Genomic DNA, 18,595 nt, shown 5'->3' on the forward strand with positions numbered 1-18,595 from the left:
CCAGAGCCCGATGAGATTATTCACATATGCCCCTCCCAAGCCTGCTGACTCTGCCTTGCCCTCTCCTCCCACTGAAACCACAGTAAAGACTTCTGCCCACATTTACTACTCTCTCTCTCTGCCTCTGACAGATGCCAGTGCCTCCTCCCCACATGGCCCCCATGGTGAGACAGGTGCCCTCCTTTCGGGGTCTGTATTTATTGTTGCTGTTGTTCAGCGACTTGGCCACATCCGATTCTTTGCAACCCCATGGACTGCAGCATGCCAGGCTTCCCTGTCCTTCATTATCTCCTGGAGTTTGCTCAAACTCATGTCCATTAAGTCAGTGATGCCATCCAACCGTTTCATCCTCTGTCATCCCCTTCTCCTACTGCTGTCAATCTTTCTCAGCATCAGGGTCTTTTCCAAAGAGTCAGCTCTTCACATCAGATGGCCAAAGTATTGGAGCTTCTGCTTAAGCATCAGTCCTTCCAATGAATATTCAGAGTTGATTTCCTTTAGGATTGACTGGTTTGACTCTTTGCTGTCCAGTCAGTCAGTTCAGTCACTCAGTCATGTCCGACTCTTTACAACCCCATGGACTGCAGCACGCCAGGCTTCCCTGTCCTTCACTAGCTCCCAGAGCATGCTCACACTCATGTCCATCAGGTCGGTAATGCCATCCAACCGTCTCATCCTCTGTCGTCCCTTTCTCCCCCTGCCTCCAATCTTTCCTAGCATCAAGGTCTTTACCGATGAGTCAGTTCTTCACATCAGGTGGCCAAAGTATTGGAGTTTCAGCTTCAGCATCAGTCCTTCCAATGAATATTCAGGACTGATCTCCTTTAGGATTGACTGGTTTGATCTCCTTCCAGTCCAAGAGACTCATTGTTTGCTGTCTAAACAATGGAAACAGTGAAAGACTTTATTTTGGGGGGGCTCCAAAATCACTGCAGATGGTGACTGCAGCCATGAAATTAAAAGATGCTTGCTCTTTGGAAGAAAAACTATAACAAAACTAGAAAGCATATTAAAAAGCAGAGACATTACTTTGCCGACAAAGGTCGGTCTAGTCAAAGCTTTGGGTTTTCCAGTAGTCATGTATGAATGTGAGAGTTGGATTATAAAGAAAGCTGAACACTGAAGAACTGATGCTTTTGAACTGTGGTGTTGAAGAAGACTCTTGAGAGTCCCTTGGATATCAAGGAGATCAAACCAGTCAATCCTAAAGGAAATCAGTCCTGAATATTCATTGGAAGGACTGATGCTGAAGCTGAAACTCCAATACTCTGGCCACCTGATGTGAAGAACTGACTCATCGGTAAAGACCTTGATACTAGGAAAGATTGGAGGCAGGAGGAGAAAGGGACGACAGAGGATGAAACGGTTGGATGGCATCACCGACCCGATGAACATGAGTGTGAGCAAGCTCTGAAAGTTGGTGATGGACAGAGAAGCCTGGCGTGCTGCATGCAGTCCATGGGGTCGCAAAGAGTTGGACATGACTGAGTGACTGAACTGGACTGAACTGAGGTTGGTTATAGCTCTCATCAAGAAAGTGAAAGTGAGGTTGGAGGGGTAAGAGGGAGCCTGACAAGACGGACTTTTCAGTTCTTTAGAGGACGTTCTGTTCTCTGTATGGAGACCTGGCTTCTCCCTAACTGGGAAACTGCACGACCTAGAGGAAGTGAGGGGGCTGTGCCAGTCAAGACTGGGCACCTGTCAGGTGGTGACCAAACTCAGCTGTATTAATCCCCAGGTCATAGCATCTGTTGGTTACCAAGGGAACTTGGTATGCAGATGACACCACCCTAGTGGCAGAAAAAGAGGCTGTCCAAGGGACTCTCAAGAGTCTTCTTCAGCACCACAGTTCAAAATCATCAATTCTTCAGTGTTCAACCCTCTTTATGGTCCAACTCCCACATCTATACATGACTACTGGAAAAACTATAGCTTTGATTATATGGACTTTTGTCGCAAAGTGATATCTCTGCTTTTTAATATGCTGTCTAGGTTTGTCATAGCTTTTCTTCCAAGGAGCAACTGTCTTTTAATTTCATGGCTGCAGTCACCATCTGCAGTGATGTTGGAGCCCAAGAAAATAAAGTCTGTCACTGTTTCCATTGTTTCCCCATTATTTGCCATGAAGTGATGGGACCAGATGCCATGATCTTAGTTTTTTGAATGCTGAGTTTTAAGCCAACTTTTTCACTTTCCGCTTTCACCTTCATCAAGAGGCTCTTTAGTTCCTCTCCGCTTTCTGCCATAAGGGTGGTGTCATCTGCATATCTGAGGTTATTGATATTTCTCCCGGCAATCTTGATTCCAGCTTGTTTCATCCAGTCCGGCATTTCACATGATGTACTCTGCACATAAGTTAAATAAGCAAGGTGACAATATACAGCCTTGATGGACTCATTTCCCAATTTTGAACCAGTTTGTTGTTCCATGTCTGGTTCTAACTGTTGCTTCTTGACCAATTACTTTTTCAGTGGCAGTCGTCTTCTGACCTGTTGCTCTCACTATACCTGAAGAATGATAAAACCTACATTTTAAAACACCCCCTCCTCCAAGGCTGCCATCTCCTACCTCCAGATGGTGATGGCCAGGGTGCACAGGACCCCAGTGAAGGATGGGAAGAAGAGCAGAAAGATGAAGAAAGTCATCATCTGTGAGGCCCGCCATGCTTTGCTCGGAGGCTGGAAATTCATCATCAGGCTGATCTGAAGAAAGAGATGCAGTCACCTCCCTTGTGTGGTCAGAGGAGCAGGCCAAGGGGACTCCAGCTAAACACCAGTTCCCTGACACCCTTCCCAGTACCCACCCCCCACCCAATTCCAACCACCACTGGGTCATATGGGACTGCAAAGCCAATTGGCTCCAACTTCAGATTGACTCACATTTTTGACGTAAAACATGATGAAAAGAGTAACCATTTGGATAAAGGGCAGCAGAGGACAGAAGAAGGTTCCAATCCTATGAGAGAGTGGGGATGAACATCAGAGATCAGGGAAGGCACAGGGAATGGGTTAATGACGGGTGTGGGGGAAAGGGCGAGGGTGTTACGGGCTGCATTTTGTCCCCTCCAAATCCATATGTTGAAGTCATAACCCCAATACCTGAGAATGTGTTTGGAGATAGGGCCTTGAAAGAGGTAATTAAGGTAAAATGAGATCACTAACCTCATGCGGGCCCTAACAGACACACAGAGGGAAGAAGACCATGTGAGGGTACAGAGAGAAGGCGCCATCTACAGGCCAAGGATGGAGACCTCAGGCGAAGTCAATAATGTCAACACCTTGATCTTGGATTTCAAGCCTCCGGAATTGTGAGAAAATAAATTTGTGTGGTTTATTATTTAATAGATAGCCACCATGTAAAGTATCTGTGGCACTTTATTACAAAGCCCTAGAAAACTCATACAGAGGGGGACTGCTTCCAACAGGGCAAACCCGGCAAATCCCCACCATATCCAGAATCCACAGTTCTAGGAAAGAGATTCTGCAGAGAACGTTACCCTACCCACATGGCCATTAGTTAAACCACCAGATGGCCTTCGGGCAGCCCTCGCCCAGGTGTCCCAAATGCGGGACATGAACTCTGCCTCCTCCTATGGCATTCAAGAAGGGCTGAAGTCCTGCCAGGACAGGCATTAAACTGCATTGTTGCAAATGAGAAGGGCCCTCCCTCTTTAACTCTCCCCAATGCTGCTGAGGCCAAAGGAAGAAAATCTCAGCTTGGGTGCTAGTGCTTTAAGTCCTAACACTTGCCAACCTCCTTAAAAAAAATAAAGGAGGCAGTCTTTAGATTGAGAGCCTTGACAGAAGCATCTAGCTAGAATTTTCCTTTTTATGATGGGTTTGATTTTATTTTTCAAATTACTTGCAATTTAAGTCAAATGATATGATTTTCCATTGATGATGATAAAATAAAGACTCATTAAAATGTATTTAAGTTTATAAAAAGTGAACAACATAAAAGAGAATATGAAGTCAAAAATAGTCCAGTGATAGACAAGCCAAACAAAATAGGAAGGCTGGTTAAGATGGTAAATTTTAGGTTATGTGTTTTGTACCACAGATTTTAAAATAGAGCCCTTAAAAGGATAACAACAGTCATATAATATCCCTACTTATAAACTTTTCTGAGTCAGTTACTCGCCAAGCACTTAATGCACACATTTTCTCATTTAATCCTCACCAAAATTCTATAAAGTAGGTGCTACCATTTCCCCCATTAACAGATTAGAAAACTAAAGTTTAGAGAGAGTTTATATATAACTTGCCCAGTGGCATCCTGTTCACTGGGTAAAAGGACTTTATAAACTGTCCAGTTGCCAGTGGTGTACCGGCAGTAAGCAAATGCACCACCTAAACTACATAAAGAAAAAGTCTTCACCACCTCCGAAAATAAATTCATTGACATTACTGAGTTATTTGCAGATAGCCAAATCACCCAGGAGAACTTTAAAGAGTTGGGAAATAAAGTGCTTTACAGTTGAATGGCCTATTTGAGATTGCAGAGCAGATTTCTTATATCATCTGACTTAATCGTCAGCTAAGTCAAAGGCAGCTCTTATTATCTGCATTTGACAGGTGAGGAGACTGAGGCTCAGAGAAGTTCAGTGACCCCAATGAGTAGAAGAGTCAGCCCCACAATCCAAGTTTATCCAGGTTGCCCTTCAGCCTGGGGTCCCTACTCCATGTCAATTCTTGGCTGAAGTCCTCATAAAGGAAGAGAATAATCTGGGACATGAATGCATGGTTGGATTTGGTATCACCTGCGCAACTTTGAAAAAACAACAGATTCTGGGCATTGCCACCAACACTCCAAGTTCACAGGCAGGTGAGAACCACTGAGCAAACCAAAGGTTTCAAAGCTTACCACACCAGAGTTTGTGCATAGATGAGTTCTAACACATTTCTGGCAATGTCAAACTCCTGTAAGCCAAGACTTGTGATAAGCCGCATCCCAATGATTCTGTGAAAATATGATAAGGTTAGTACACAAACCATCAATTCCCTCCTTCAAAAGATTCCCCACAATCAACAAAGCAGGGCAAACTTTCACCAGTTTGGAATAAAGTTATGACTACCCTTGCAAGTTTTTGAAAAGTTCCAAGTATAAGCATGTTTTAGAAGAAATAATTGAGGCAATCAAGGGAAAATGGAATTAACACAAAGGACTCAAATGGAGATACTGCTAAATGGTTAAAAAATTTCTAGAGAACATTATTTAAATTATCCCACCTGCTACTTAGACAAATAACTAATTATTAATAGGTTTACTAAAATAGGTATTATTTAAATGAGATTATTTAAATTACCCCACCTATTATCTTCTTTATATCACTTTTTTGCTTTTAAATCTTTATTTCTTTTAAACCTTTATTTTAATATAGTTTAAATCTATATTTAAACTCAGCACCACTCAACCCAAATAAACTGAAAAATTCTCAACTTTCAGTTACTACTGCTATTGAGTTAATGGTGTTTCCCTGTTTTATAAATCCACAAGGAGGAAACCTAGCTCCCCATTTATTCTTAAGAAAGTTGAGACCATTTTGATTTTTTTTCATACAGAAGAATTGCCAAAAAAAAAAATGCTATAAAAGACAAACAAACAAAATAACAACAACAAAAACTTTCTCACCTTTATGTCCAGACTCTGGACAGAGGCTGAACTAAAAGTGAGTTAGGGTGGACTGAGTGAGGAAATTTTGCACTCACCCACTGAGGAAAGAATCAGCATTACGTCATGCCATCTTATTACTAAGGCAGCTTGTGAAATAAGTAAATGTCTATTAGGAATGAGATGCTCATAATATTATTATAAAATAAATGAGTAAACAAATAAAAGAGGACCATACATGGGCCAATGATGATATTGCCCCAATCCTGCACACTTGGGGTCTAAATTAAAAATTAATGCATTAATTAAATTCAGTGAAAACAATGAGATAAATCTATAGGTACAAGCATGGAAAGATGACAAGGCATTCTCACTCTGCAAACTCCATGGCAGTTTTGCAACTTAGCATGCACACACGCACACACACACAAAGCAGGATTGCACAGAAAATCTAGAAGAATATACAAACACTAGAGGATTAAAATGATCTATGGTGGATACGATTTCAAACGACTCAGTTTCTGTGTTTCATTTATAGAGCTTGCTTTCTCAGGAGGTTATAAAGGGCCAACTGAACTAAATGAACTTTGACAACAGAACTGTCAAGGTGAATTTCATTTAATTCAGAAGAAAACAATATTCCTAAGGACAATAGGCAGACTTAAGACAATGTACACTTATGAGTACAGAAGGGAGCCATACTTCCTGCTCAGCCAATGCTATGGCTCCAGTTACAACAGCAGGTACTAATGACTCAAGACAGACAAATATTTACCTCCTCAGGAACTCCCCCAGGAAGGAATCAGCTAAAGAGAACACAAAATCCATCAGAAGGAGCCGGTAGATTTCTTGGCCAATGAGGGTTTCCCAACACTGGAAGACAAAGAAGAGTTAGGATATGGGAGGAAGATGTTGCCATCTGTTCCTGCCTCCCTGGTCTCATAAGAATGGAGTTGGCAGGTTAGTTTGATTGAGCCTTGGAGTGCCCAGAAAAGCAGACCCACTCTCATCAGAAATGCATCTCTAGGCTGAGTTTATTTTTGAGTGTTTATTCTCTTTCTGTGTGCCTTCTTCCTCCATTAAGGCTTCCCTTCTCATGTACCCTGACTTTCCCATCTCACTACCTCTCCTCTTTAACACTTTTCATCTTTGTTCTACGCCTTCTGGATCCTGTTTTTTTAGCCAGGAAGAGCAGGAGGTGTCAACAGCTAATAATGCCTCCATTCCTTTTGCTTATTAACCTTGTGAAAAATCAATATCTTTTAAAATTTTTTTAAATTTTATTTTACTTTTATTTATACTTTCTCTGACATGTTTCTTTTCTTTATTTATATTGAAGCTTCTGATTTATATCATTTTTTCTCTGTCTAAAGGACTTCTTTAAACCTTTCTTGTATGGAAATTCTGCTGGAAATGATTTCCCACAGTGTTTGTTTTTTCTGAGAAAGTCTTTATTTATCTTTCACTTTTAAGGGATAATTTAACCAGATATGGAAATCTTGGCTGGTGAATTTTTATTTCAACACTTAAGAATTGTCCTTGACTCTCAAAAAATAATTTTTGAGTACTATGAAAAGTAACCCCCTGCATTTTCCTATTCTTTATCCTCTATAGGTAAAGTTTTAAAAAATATTCTAGTTTTTTTAAGGTTTACTCTTTGTTTATAGTTTTCTGTAATGATATATGACATGCCAAGTTGGAGTTTTTAAAAATTTTTAATTTAATTTCTTTCTTTCTTTCTTTGGGTGTTTTCTTGCTCAGTGTTCTTTGAGCTTCCTGTTTCTATGGTTTTGTGTCTTTCAATAATTTTAAAATAATTTATATCTTCTTGATTAAGAAAGTGACTTAGAGGTTTAGCAGACTGGCACAAACAGAAAGGTCGAAATGGGTAGTTTTTGAAATTAGTGACTTCTGTAGGAAGCCCAAGGATGGACGGAAGGATGGAAGGGTGAATGGATGGATGGATGGACAGATGAATCGATGGATAAGTAGATGGACAGATGGATGGGAAAAATAACATGGTATCTACTCTAATATCATTGGCATAAACCGTTGAGAAACTCACTTCCTCCCTGATGGTCAAAGCCAAGCTTAAAGCAAAACGGCATAGAAATCTTACCTCTTCACTATCCAGGGCCACACTGTTGAGCCAATAGTAACACAGAATTCCAATGATTGATATTTTCAGAAAGATATTTCTAAAAAATGAAGAGAAAACAACTATCATTACTTCCATGGCAGTCATGGAAGATGTTTGCTAATATTTCATTTGGGGCACATGGTAGGATGAAAATTCCTGCCCCCTGTGGTTATGTGCTTTTAGTTGCTTGGTTGTGCCCAACTCTTTGCGACCCCATGAACTGCAGCCCACCAGGCTCCTCTGTCCATGGGGATTCTCCAGGCAAGAATACTGGAATGGGTTGCCATTTTCTCCTCCAGGGGATCTTACCAACCCAGGGATTGAACCCAGGTATCCCATGTTGCAGGCAGATTCTTTACTCTCTGAGCCACCAGGGAAGCCCCCTGTGTATGACGGGGGCACATATGGCTAGTTCTGACAAATGAGCTGTGAGCATAAACAATGTGTGTCACCTTGTGTCATTTCTAGATTAGAGTATTTAAATACCAGTGAGATTCACCATCTTCCCTCTGGAATGACAATCAGCCTGAATCCCTGAGTAACTAACATAAGCAGAATTTCCCTGACAATCCACAAGGGCATGCAACATAAACAAGAGATAAATACTTGTGTTCTAAACCACTGTGAGCTTGGAGTGGGGGCGGGGGGTTGCAGGGATATTTGTTACCACAGTTTAACCTCATTTATTCTGACTGATACATTCTCTTTTGGACATATCCAAACTATCTGATTTCACTTCTCACTGTAATAGTAGTACACATACATACTATTCATCAGGTGCCACCAGAGACAGTAAACATGCTTCACACTTTATCGAATCATCTCTCTTAATCATTCCAGCTCTATCATCAGGTAGATAGTATTTTATGCCTATCTTATTGATGAGGAAACTGAAGCACAGAGAGACGAAATAACTTGTCCAAGATCACACGGATTGCTTAGGGGCACGACAAAGGTTGAAAACAAGCACCGCCTGATTTAACAGCAAGTTCTTAAACCTAGTCACTTTGCCTAAATCAATAACTGCTGGTTTTAAGAGGTCTTCAGCATCGATGTGTCAAGAACCATGTACCACTACACCAGTCGTTTTCAAAGTATGGTCTGCAGACCAGCAGAAGCATCTGTAATCTTCTTAGAAAGGCAAATTTTCTAGCCCTATCCCAGACCTTCTGAATCAGACACTCTGGTATAGGGCCCAGAAATCCCTCCAGGTAATTCTGGTGCAGGTTAAAGGTTGAGAACCATTAGACAAAACAACACAGTGAAGGAAGGGACAGGATTTGCGTTTTTCAACACTAGATCCCAAATCTCTTATCCAGCGCCTAGCCTATAGTAGACTCTTAATATCTACTGGATTAATGCCTTACGGTACAGTGACATTGTCATTTATGATAAGAAATATGCATTTACATTGTCATTTATGATAAGAAATATGCATTTTGTCTTCTTGTCCTTTTCTGGCACTAAGCTCCTAAAACCTTTGGAATTTCCTAAGTGAGGAGAGCTATCAAGGTGTCTTTTGTTATATTAATGTGACTGTTGGGAAGCCCCTAGGTCTACTAAGGTTAGGGGCTGGTTGCGTGACAACCAATCCTGTGATTTAGAGGATCTGAACTCAGCGTACCTATTGCAGACTCCAGGGAGGAGAGAGGGGCTGGAGATTGAATTTATTGGGTTTCTCTGACAGCTCAGTGGGTAAAGAATCTGCCTGCAATGCAGGAGACCTGGGTTCGATCCCTGGGTTGGGAAGATGCCCTGGAGGAGGGCAGGGCAACCCACTCCAGTATTCTTGCCTGGAGAATCCCCATAGACAGAGAAGCCTGGCAGGCTACAGTCCATGGGGTTGCAAAGAGTCAGACACGACTGAGCTACTAAGCACAGAACAGAACCAGTGGCCATTTAATCAGCCACGCATACCTGATGAAGCCTCCACAGAAACTCAAAAGGAGGGGGTTTGGTGAGCTTCTGGCTTGGTGACAGGATGGTATTTGGGAGACTGAAAAATCTCAGAAAGGGCAAGGAAGCTCCACATTCCACCGAGTTTGCCCTACACATCTCTTCTACCTGACTGTTCTTGAATTATAGCTTTTTATAATAAAGCAGTAATCTCATAAGTAAAATGTTTCTCTGAGTCATGTAAGCTGTTCTAGCAAATTCTCAAACCTGAGAAGGGTGTCACTGGAACCTCCGATCTATAGTTGGTCGGTCAGAAGCCCCGATGACAATGTGGATTTGCGACTGGTATCAGAAGCAGGGGTGGGGGCAGTCCTGTGGGGCTAAGCCCTTACCCTGTGGGATTCTGACACTATTTTCAGGTACATAGTGTCAGAGTTGAATTAAATTGTAGGACACCCATCTGTGTGTATTGGAGAATGGCTTGGTGGTGTGGGAAAGCCCCACATGTCAGAACTGGTGTCAGAACTTAAATAGATTAACTACAGTGTAACTCCAGGTTAAACCTATTTCTGAGCTTTCTTATTTTCTCTGCATATAGAGAAGATTTTGAATATTTTGTGGAACAATACATAGGGCTAATATATATTAAAAGATAATGAATCTCTCTTGGGATCAGAAAAATTCAAATTAAATAAAGTGATTAGATCAAAATGACATACTGAGCATTGGAGCCTATTACCTATCATACTGAACCTATCACCTCTACATCCAAATTGTATTGAAATGATAAAAAAAAAAGTCAAAAGCTAAAAGATCCATAAAGCTGCTGCTGCTGCTAAGTCGCTTCAGTCGTGTCTGACTCTGTGCGACCCCATAGATGGCAGCCCACCAGGCTCCTCTGTCCATGGGATTTTCCAGGCAAGAGTACTGGCGTGGGGTGCCATTGCCTTCTCCAAAAAGCAGTGGGAAACAAAAAAGTCATCATGAACAGACCAGAAATACAGAGGAATTTATGGAAAATAGAAAGCAGAAATAAAGGACACAAAGATTAAAATATGAAAAGGGGCCAGTGAAGAAGACTGGAGAAAACTCAACTTAAAACATATTTGGGAGAAGATTGCCTCAGAGGTGGTGATAGCTCTGAAGATGCCTGGAACTTAGAGACAGCAGATACAAAGGGTCTGAAAAGAACAACAGGGTGATTGTTTGGTGATGCCAGATGTCAGAAACCCTCAAAACCATACCTGTAGGCCTCAGAAGAGGTAGTTAGAGTACAGAGTCTTTGGCCCATGCAAATCCACATTCAAATAGAAAGGCAAAATAAAAAACATGTGGGAACCTGGAAGTACTTAAAAAGTTGACCACCCCAAGATCTACTCTAAAATAACGTCTTATCTTCTCTCACAAAAGGAGGACATTGTAAGTAGGATACGTTTAACAGACACTGGTGAGCAAAGGAGCCAGTGTGCTTCTGAACTGTACACTGAAAATGGTTTAAATGTTTTTTTTAAACCAGAATAAAAAAAATCCCAATTGTTTCTAACCATTGACAGGAGGCACCCAGAGATGTAGTGGGGGTAGAAAGGAAGGCTTTCTAAAATTTTTTTCTTCAGGAAAATAATACTTGTATCTATATGTGCTCAGTGGCCCTGTCATGTTCGACTCTGCAACCCTAAGGGCTGTAGTCCATCAGGCTCCTCCATCCATGGAATTTTCCAGGCAAGAATATACTGGAATGGAGTGCCATTTCCTACATGCCCTTGAGGAAAGGCGAGGCAACCTACTCCGGTATTCTTGCCTGGAGAATCTCATGGACAGAGAAGCCTGATGGGCTACAATCCATAGGGTTGCAAAGAGTCAGACATGAATATGGTGACTTAGCACATGCACATCATCTTCGATTCCTTACGTCTAATATTTAATCTATTTAATCATAATATTTAATATTTAATCTATTTAATCATAATATTTAATATTTAATCTATTCCTTGTGTTCAAATAAAAGTGAACTCCGGACCTATCTATCTAATACATATACAGATAACTCTAAACATTAGCCTGAAGTCAGTCAACATTTTCTGTGAAGGTCCAGGCAGCAAATATTTTTGGCCTTGCAAACCATACATTTTGTGTCCCAACTCTGCAGTTATAGCAGGAAAGGAGTCATAGATGATATGTCACCAGTGGACATGGTTGCATTCCAGTGAGACTTTATTTATGAAAATGAGAGGCAAGCTGGGCCTGCAGGCTGTTGTTTGCCGACTCCTGATCTAAAATAATAAGTATATATCTGTGTGTGTATGTGTTTTAAAATATGCTTGTTACAAATTTAAGGGTAATGGAAATGTTTAAGATTTGTATGAAGAAACTATAAACATAAACATAAGTATAAATTTGCTGTTCCAGGAAGAAGAAATGGCCAGTGCAAAAGTGCTGAGGTGGGCATACAGTTTGTGAACAATGAGAAGGCGAGTGAGGCTGGGGTCACTGAGGAAGGGGAAAAAGTAGAAAATACAACTGAAGAACTGACCAGGAGCCAGATCTCAGAGGCAATAGTAAAGTAAGGACTCTGAAATTGATCAGTAAAAAAAAAGTCAATCTGATAGTTCAGCCTCATCACTATAAACACCACCATAACCAGGAAATGGTCAGGGTACTAGCCAGGAAGAAGCAATAAAGAAAACAATTTGGGTAGCCTTATACTTTATCAAGACTGTGGGGTCACCTCTAGCACATACAATGCCTTTCTGGGAATCACAAAAAAGGATCCTTTCCCAGCCAATGAATTGCCAAAAGCATCCCCTCAACTTCAACCTCCCCCTCCAACCAACCATTTGGATGGTTAAATGACAGAAATGAACCTGTTCCTCCTGGCTAATTCAGTGGGTACTCAGCCCCACAGTCGGACTCATGGAAACTTTGGATGATCAGTTCCCACATGACTTCTTAGCCAAGAACATTTGTGCAGTGCACAACCTACCCACCCATACATCTCATAACTGAGAACCATGCTCCTCAAGCTGGCAGCAACTGGAAAAGATAAGCCATTAGTTTAAGCAAAGGGCAGATGTACCCAAATACTGTATTTCTTCAGGGCTCTTTAGATTTTATGGCTAGTAACTCACACCATTAAAACATAATCTACTCTTGAAATTCTTTCTGGAAAACAGAACTTTGATACTTGTGTGTAACCCTTTCTAGTTTCCATCCCATTTCCCTCCATGAAAATGGAGGCTGGAGTAAGGAGTGACAGCCACACCTACCGGATCAGGAGGGTATAGACTTCGTGCCTTGGCATCTCGTAGTGCTCCACCAGCCTGAACATGGAGTAGAAGCGAGGCATGACCAGATTGATGCAGGACACAACGAAAGGCAGTAAAAGCACTGCCCCAGGATTACTGTGGTTCTCCAGGAACTGCAGGGGATGGAGGGAGAGAATCAAGTTGCTGACCGTACACTGGACCCCTCTCTGCCTGACTCAGAAGATCCCCCAAAGTGGGAAAACCTCAGAAGTAGCTCCTCTGAGATAAGCTATTAAAGTACCACTTACCAAACACTTGTCCTTGCCCGAGAATTACTCACATGATGCTTTAATTTCCACTATAGCCCAACAGGTGGGTGTTAATAGACTTAACTGATGGACAACCTGAGGCTCAGAGAGGCAAAGATGCTTGCCCAGGGTTTCCCAGCTAGGAATTGGCAGATTTGAACCCAGGTCTATCAGACTCAGTGACCTATGGCCCAACAGCCATTCTGTGACTTTACTTTCCTTACCAAGAGGTTTGGAAAAATGAGAATGTGCTCCGGGCTGCTGGAAGAAAAGCTTGACATACCTTGTCGTACCAAAGCTACGCTACAAGGGAATTTCTCCTCTGCTCTCCTGCGTGCCCTTGCTCATTTCACCAGGCTTGGCCTGTCCTCGGGGGCTGAATTAAGGCAAGGGGAGCCTCTGTTAGCCCATGCTGCTCTTTTCTATGAGGGTCACAGGGGCACCTCTGCCTTTGTGTGGACACCACCCTGGCATTTGGCTGGAGTGAAGCCTTTGCTGCCCCCTCTGCCAGGCACCCTAGAATCCCACTAAGAGATTCTAGTGGATTTATCTGATGTCTGAAAGTTCCCCCATTTCCCTCCCACCCTGCAGCCTGACTCTGCCTGTATTTACCTCTGGATAGCTTTGAAAACACCACTTGCACTTCCACAGTATCTTTGGAGCCAGAGTAACTTAGGGTCAAATGCTGCACCCCTTCCTGTGCTTATAAGCTGAAGCTTTGGAACCACAAGCATAGCGTCTCTGAGCCTCTTTCCTAGTCTGCCTGATGGGGAGATTATCATATAACCCACAGAAACACTGTAAGAATTAAGTGAGACCACATAAGGGGCTTCCCTGGTAGCTCAGTTGGAAAAGAATCCTCTTGCAATGCAGGAGACCCCAGTTCGATTCCTGGGTTGGGAAGATCCGCTGGAGAAGAGATAGGCTACCCACTCCAGTATTCTTGGTTTCTCTGGTGGCTCAGCTGATAAAGAATCTGCCTGCAATGCGGGAGACCTGGGTTCAATCCCTGGGTTGGGAAGATCCCCTGGAGAAGGGAAAGGCTATCCACTCCAATATTCTGGCCTAGAAAATTCCATGGACTGCATAGTCCGTGGGGTTGCAAAGAGTCGGGTGGACATGACTGAGTCACTTTCACTTTACTTTCACTTTCGAATAAGAAAAGGTCCAGCTGCAGAGCTGCTAAATGACACAGCTGGGGGCATCATTCATGTGAAATTGTAGCTGCCGATGAATGTGCCTCCTCGAGTTGTCCAGAGGGTTGATCCTGCCTGGCACAGATGTTCAAACAATGGAAATGATTATTCTTCTCCTCCTTCACTACCTCCTTCACTTCACGTGAGTGTGAAGAAAACCTTCGGAGTCAAGGAGAAACTCAGAAATCTTCTTTATACTTACAGCTGCCCTGCCACAGCTTCCAACTCAGGGAGGCAGTGCCAGACCCTGGAGGACTGGGACTCAGTTTCATCTCTTTCAGGGCAAGCCTTAATATGAACCCTTAGGTTTGTATCATTTCACACCCATTTCTTGATGGCTCCTTCTCCACTGGGTTAAGCACCTGCTATGTACGAGGTGTTGGGCCAGGTGCTTGGCTATTCTTTTGAAGAAATAAATGAGTAAACAAGCATCTTCAATGCTGCATGTGACAAGCACACAGGGAAAGACTGCAGAGTCAGGCACACCTAACTCAATCTAGTAAGGGAGGTGATGGGGAGAAAAGATTTCCTGGAGGATGTGTCACTCATGCTGAGGTCTAGAGGGAGAAAAGGAGGGGTTTGCCAGATGAAGGGGAAGGGTGGCAGTGTAGAACGAACTGCATGTTTCCCATCTAGAGATAAGGGAAAACATGGTGTGTTCAGTGAACTAGGGGCACATCATTTAGTGTTGCTGGTGTGGTATGTAAGTGGTTGTGGGGTATTGAGACTAAAGATGTGTGCAGGGGCCACATCACAAAAGATCTATCAATTGTGCCATGGAGGATACGTTTTATATTTAGAGTACTGGGAAGACAATAAAGAAAGAGACACAATCAGACCAACCTGTACCACAATTCTAGGGGTCCACAAAATCAGCTACAATTAGCCCCATTTCCAGAAGAGAAGCTGAAACACACAGAGAAACAGTACTTTGTCCACCCAGCTAATTAGTCTCAGAGTTCATATCATTAAAAAAAAAAAGTTAACATTCCTTTATCACCCACAGTACCAGGTACTAAGTAGACTCTTCACATAACTTTTCTCTAGTCCAGACCACACATCTACAAAGCAGGTATTGCAGTTTATAGGTAAGGAATTAGGGGCTTGGCAAGTGAAAGTGTTAGTTACTCAGTCGTGTTCAACTCTTTGCAACCCTGTGGACTGTAGCCCACCAGGCTCCTCTGTCCATGGGATTCTCCAGGCAAGAATACTGGAGTGGGTTGCCATTCCCTTCTCCAGGGGATCTTTCAGACCCACGGATCGAACCTCAGTCTCCTGCGTTGCCGGCAGATTCTTCACCATCTGAGCCACCAGGGAAGCCCATGGGAAGAGTAAATCACAAGCCAAATTCCATTGGTTCATAATACTTATTAAGTGTCTACTTGGTGCCCAAGAGGCATTAGGAATATAATATATAATAAAGGAGGACACCAAAACCTGATCCCAGGTCTGTGGCCAAAGTTCCCATCTCTCCACTAGCCCAGAGCTTCCACCCTGAGGTGTGCACACACATCCCCTGGGGATGTTCTTATGATGCAGATTCTGGGTCTGTGAGCCAAGAGAGGGATCCAGGTTTTGCACTTTTAAACAAACTTCCTCCTGGTGTCGATGCTGCTGGCCACAACCTCGTTTTGAGTGGTGACCAGGACCCCACCCTCCCCCTCCTGCATCCTGTCCCTTCACCTGCTTCTCTGTGCTCTGGACCCTGGATCTCCTGCCTCTCTGGTTACCTGTAAATTGTTCTCAGCCAGGTAATAAACGGCTATACAGCAGATGATGGCCACTCCGGAAGAGACAACCCAGGCTGCCACATGGGCAGAGAAGCGGATAAACTGCTGATTGAATGTTAACTTGACATTCTCCTGACGGATTTCTGACAGGTTCTCCTGTAAACACAAGGAAGTCAAGTTCACTCGCAGAACCCCTACACTGTCAGAAAAGATCCCCACCCCCCAGGGTTTGGTGCTCTCAGAGACACAGACCCACCGGCGAGAGAGTGGGAAAATGTACCATGAACTTGGATTAGGAGACCTGTGGGGAAATCTCTAATGGGCAAGAACCCCCCATCTCTTCACTGAATACCTTTTCCATCTCAGAGGGAAAGAGATTGGGATCATGATCTTGGGAGAATACACTGAGGCCATAGGGCCTTCTTGAAGAATAAGGCTGAGGAACCCTCTGCAACCCTCTTGTCAAAGGCCCTTAGTTTACAAATTCCGCTTGCTCTTTTTTGCTCTTAAATATTTTTCTATAGATCATGGTTTGTCAACCTTAGCTCTATTGTAATTCAGAGTTGATAAATCTGTGTTGAGGGCTTGTTCTGTGCATTGTGGGATGTTGAGCAGCATCTTGGCCACTACCCACTAGATGCTGGTAATACATACTCCTCCACTGCAACAATCAAAAAAGCCTCCAGACATTGCCCTGTGTCTCCGGGGCAAATCTGCTCCAAGTCAAAAACCACTGAATAAAATTTTAAACCTGAAACTGTGAGGTTGAGAAGCATTTAACATCTTTTTGTAAATTGTGAAACTGCCCTCCAGCAAGCTTATATCAATAACAAAGTCACCACGTTGTGTGAAAATGTTCATTTCCCTACACCATCACCAGCACTGGGCATTTAAAATAGTTTTAGGGTTGTTTTTTTTTTTCCTGCCAGTATCATGGAGAATAAAAAATAATACATTATTACTTTAAGAAAAGTCACAGGCATGTTGAAGGAGGAAAGAGGACTGGCCATGGGAAGGGGTGTAAAGCTAGCTCTCCTTACCCTTATCTCAGTGCTCAGATTCTTCTGTTTCAGCTTTACTGCACTTTCATGAGTGACGGTGAAGTCCCAGCAAAAAATGAGCTTAGCAATCCCTCTGGAGTAAATGTGGGGATTAATGAAGTTGTTCCGGAAATACCTGGCCATACTAGGAAAGGCATAAACCAAAATACCCAAGCATTACTAGGACAGACATTGAGGGTGCAGGGATTATAACAAAGAACAGTTACATCATTAGTGGTGAAAGGCAACATGAAAGAGTTAGCCTGAAGTTCTGGAACAGGGCAACAGCAAACATAATAGTCAGGAGCATTGGCTTTGGAATCTGACTTTGTAATCTTTGATTGCCAGCTGGGGGATTTTGTCATTTTAAGGGTCCTAACCCTCAGTTTCCACATCTGTATAATGGGGATAATACTAGTTCACTATGAGAGTTGTATTAGTTTCCTCTTGCTGCTATAACAAATTGCCCTAAATTTCTTACTGGCTTAAAACAACCTGTATTCTTACTAGAGGTCAGAAATCAGAAAATGGGTCAACAATCAAGGTATTGGCAGAGTTGTATTACTTCTGGAAGCTTTAGAGGAGAATCTCTTTCCCTGCCTTTTCCAGATTCTAGACCTTGCCTGCATTCCCTGGCTTGTGGCCCCTTCATCTTCAAAGCCGGAAGAGTAGCATCTTTCGCTCTTTCCCTGACTTTGACTCTCCTGCCTCCCTCTTTAAAGGACACTTGTGATTGCATCGGCCCATTTTAAGATATTTAAATTAATCACTTCTGGAAAATCCCTTTTGACAGATAAGGTACCATAGTCACAGTTTCTGGGGATTAGGTCATGGACATCTTTGAAGAGGGGGGCATTATTCAGCCCACAGCAAGAGTCAGTGTAGCCCTTAGCAGAGTAAGCACTCAATAAAGGCAGCTGTAATTATCATGGAGATGTCTAGGATTCATTGAAATTGGGTCAAGGAAGCACTTAGCGCTAAGCCTGGCATATGAAAACATGCGGAGCAAAATGGACACTACCTTTCTAAAGTTTGCCACCATCAAGTAATAACAGCTTAAGAAACAGAAACATTTCCTAGTTCGATAGGACAAAACAAAACCTTGTTTTATTTTGTATTATCATGCTGGCAGTGAGGTTGTTATGGGCTGAACTGTACTCCTTAAAAATTAATATTTTGAAGTCCTATGACTACAATGCTAGAGACCAAGGTTTGATCCTCGGGTCATGAAGATCCCCCTGGAGAAGGGAATGGCTACCCACTACAATATTCTTGCCTGGAAAATCCCATGGACAGAGGAGCCTGGTGGGCTAAAGTCCATGGGTTCGCAAAGAGTCAGACATGACTGAGAGACTAACACACACATATATACAACCCCTAGCACCTGAGAAATTGACTGTGTTTGAGATAGGGTCTGTACAGAGGTAATTAAA

The 18,595-nt window shown here is 42.7% G+C and overlaps 1 protein-coding gene across 2 annotated transcripts in view; it reads right to left on the reverse strand.

The window, feature by feature from the left end:
- TMC5 (transmembrane channel like 5) overlaps window positions 1-18,595 on the reverse strand; it is a 98,244-nt gene that overhangs the window by 13,925 nt on the left and 65,724 nt on the right. For both annotated transcript variants that reach the window (XM_081560817.1, XM_081560818.1), the window contains 8 exons: window positions 17,163-17,307; window positions 16,123-16,278; window positions 12,910-13,061; window positions 7,730-7,808; window positions 6,386-6,483; window positions 4,864-4,959; window positions 2,880-2,955; window positions 2,569-2,702 (listed from right to left, as the gene is read on the reverse strand). In XM_081560817.1, coding sequence (XP_081416943.1) covers window positions 2,569-2,702; window positions 2,880-2,955; window positions 4,864-4,959; window positions 6,386-6,483; window positions 7,730-7,808; window positions 12,910-13,061; window positions 16,123-16,278; window positions 17,163-17,307 — 936 coding nt within the window. The remainder of the gene's footprint in view (window positions 1-2,568; window positions 2,703-2,879; window positions 2,956-4,863; window positions 4,960-6,385; window positions 6,484-7,729; window positions 7,809-12,909; window positions 13,062-16,122; window positions 16,279-17,162; window positions 17,308-18,595) is intronic.

This window comes from Giraffa tippelskirchi, chromosome 13, assembly GCF_054371585.1.
Source record: "Giraffa tippelskirchi isolate mGirTip1 chromosome 13, T2T-mGirTip1v1.2.pri, whole genome shotgun sequence".
Lineage (NCBI taxonomy): Eukaryota > Metazoa > Chordata > Mammalia > Artiodactyla > Giraffidae > Giraffa > Giraffa tippelskirchi.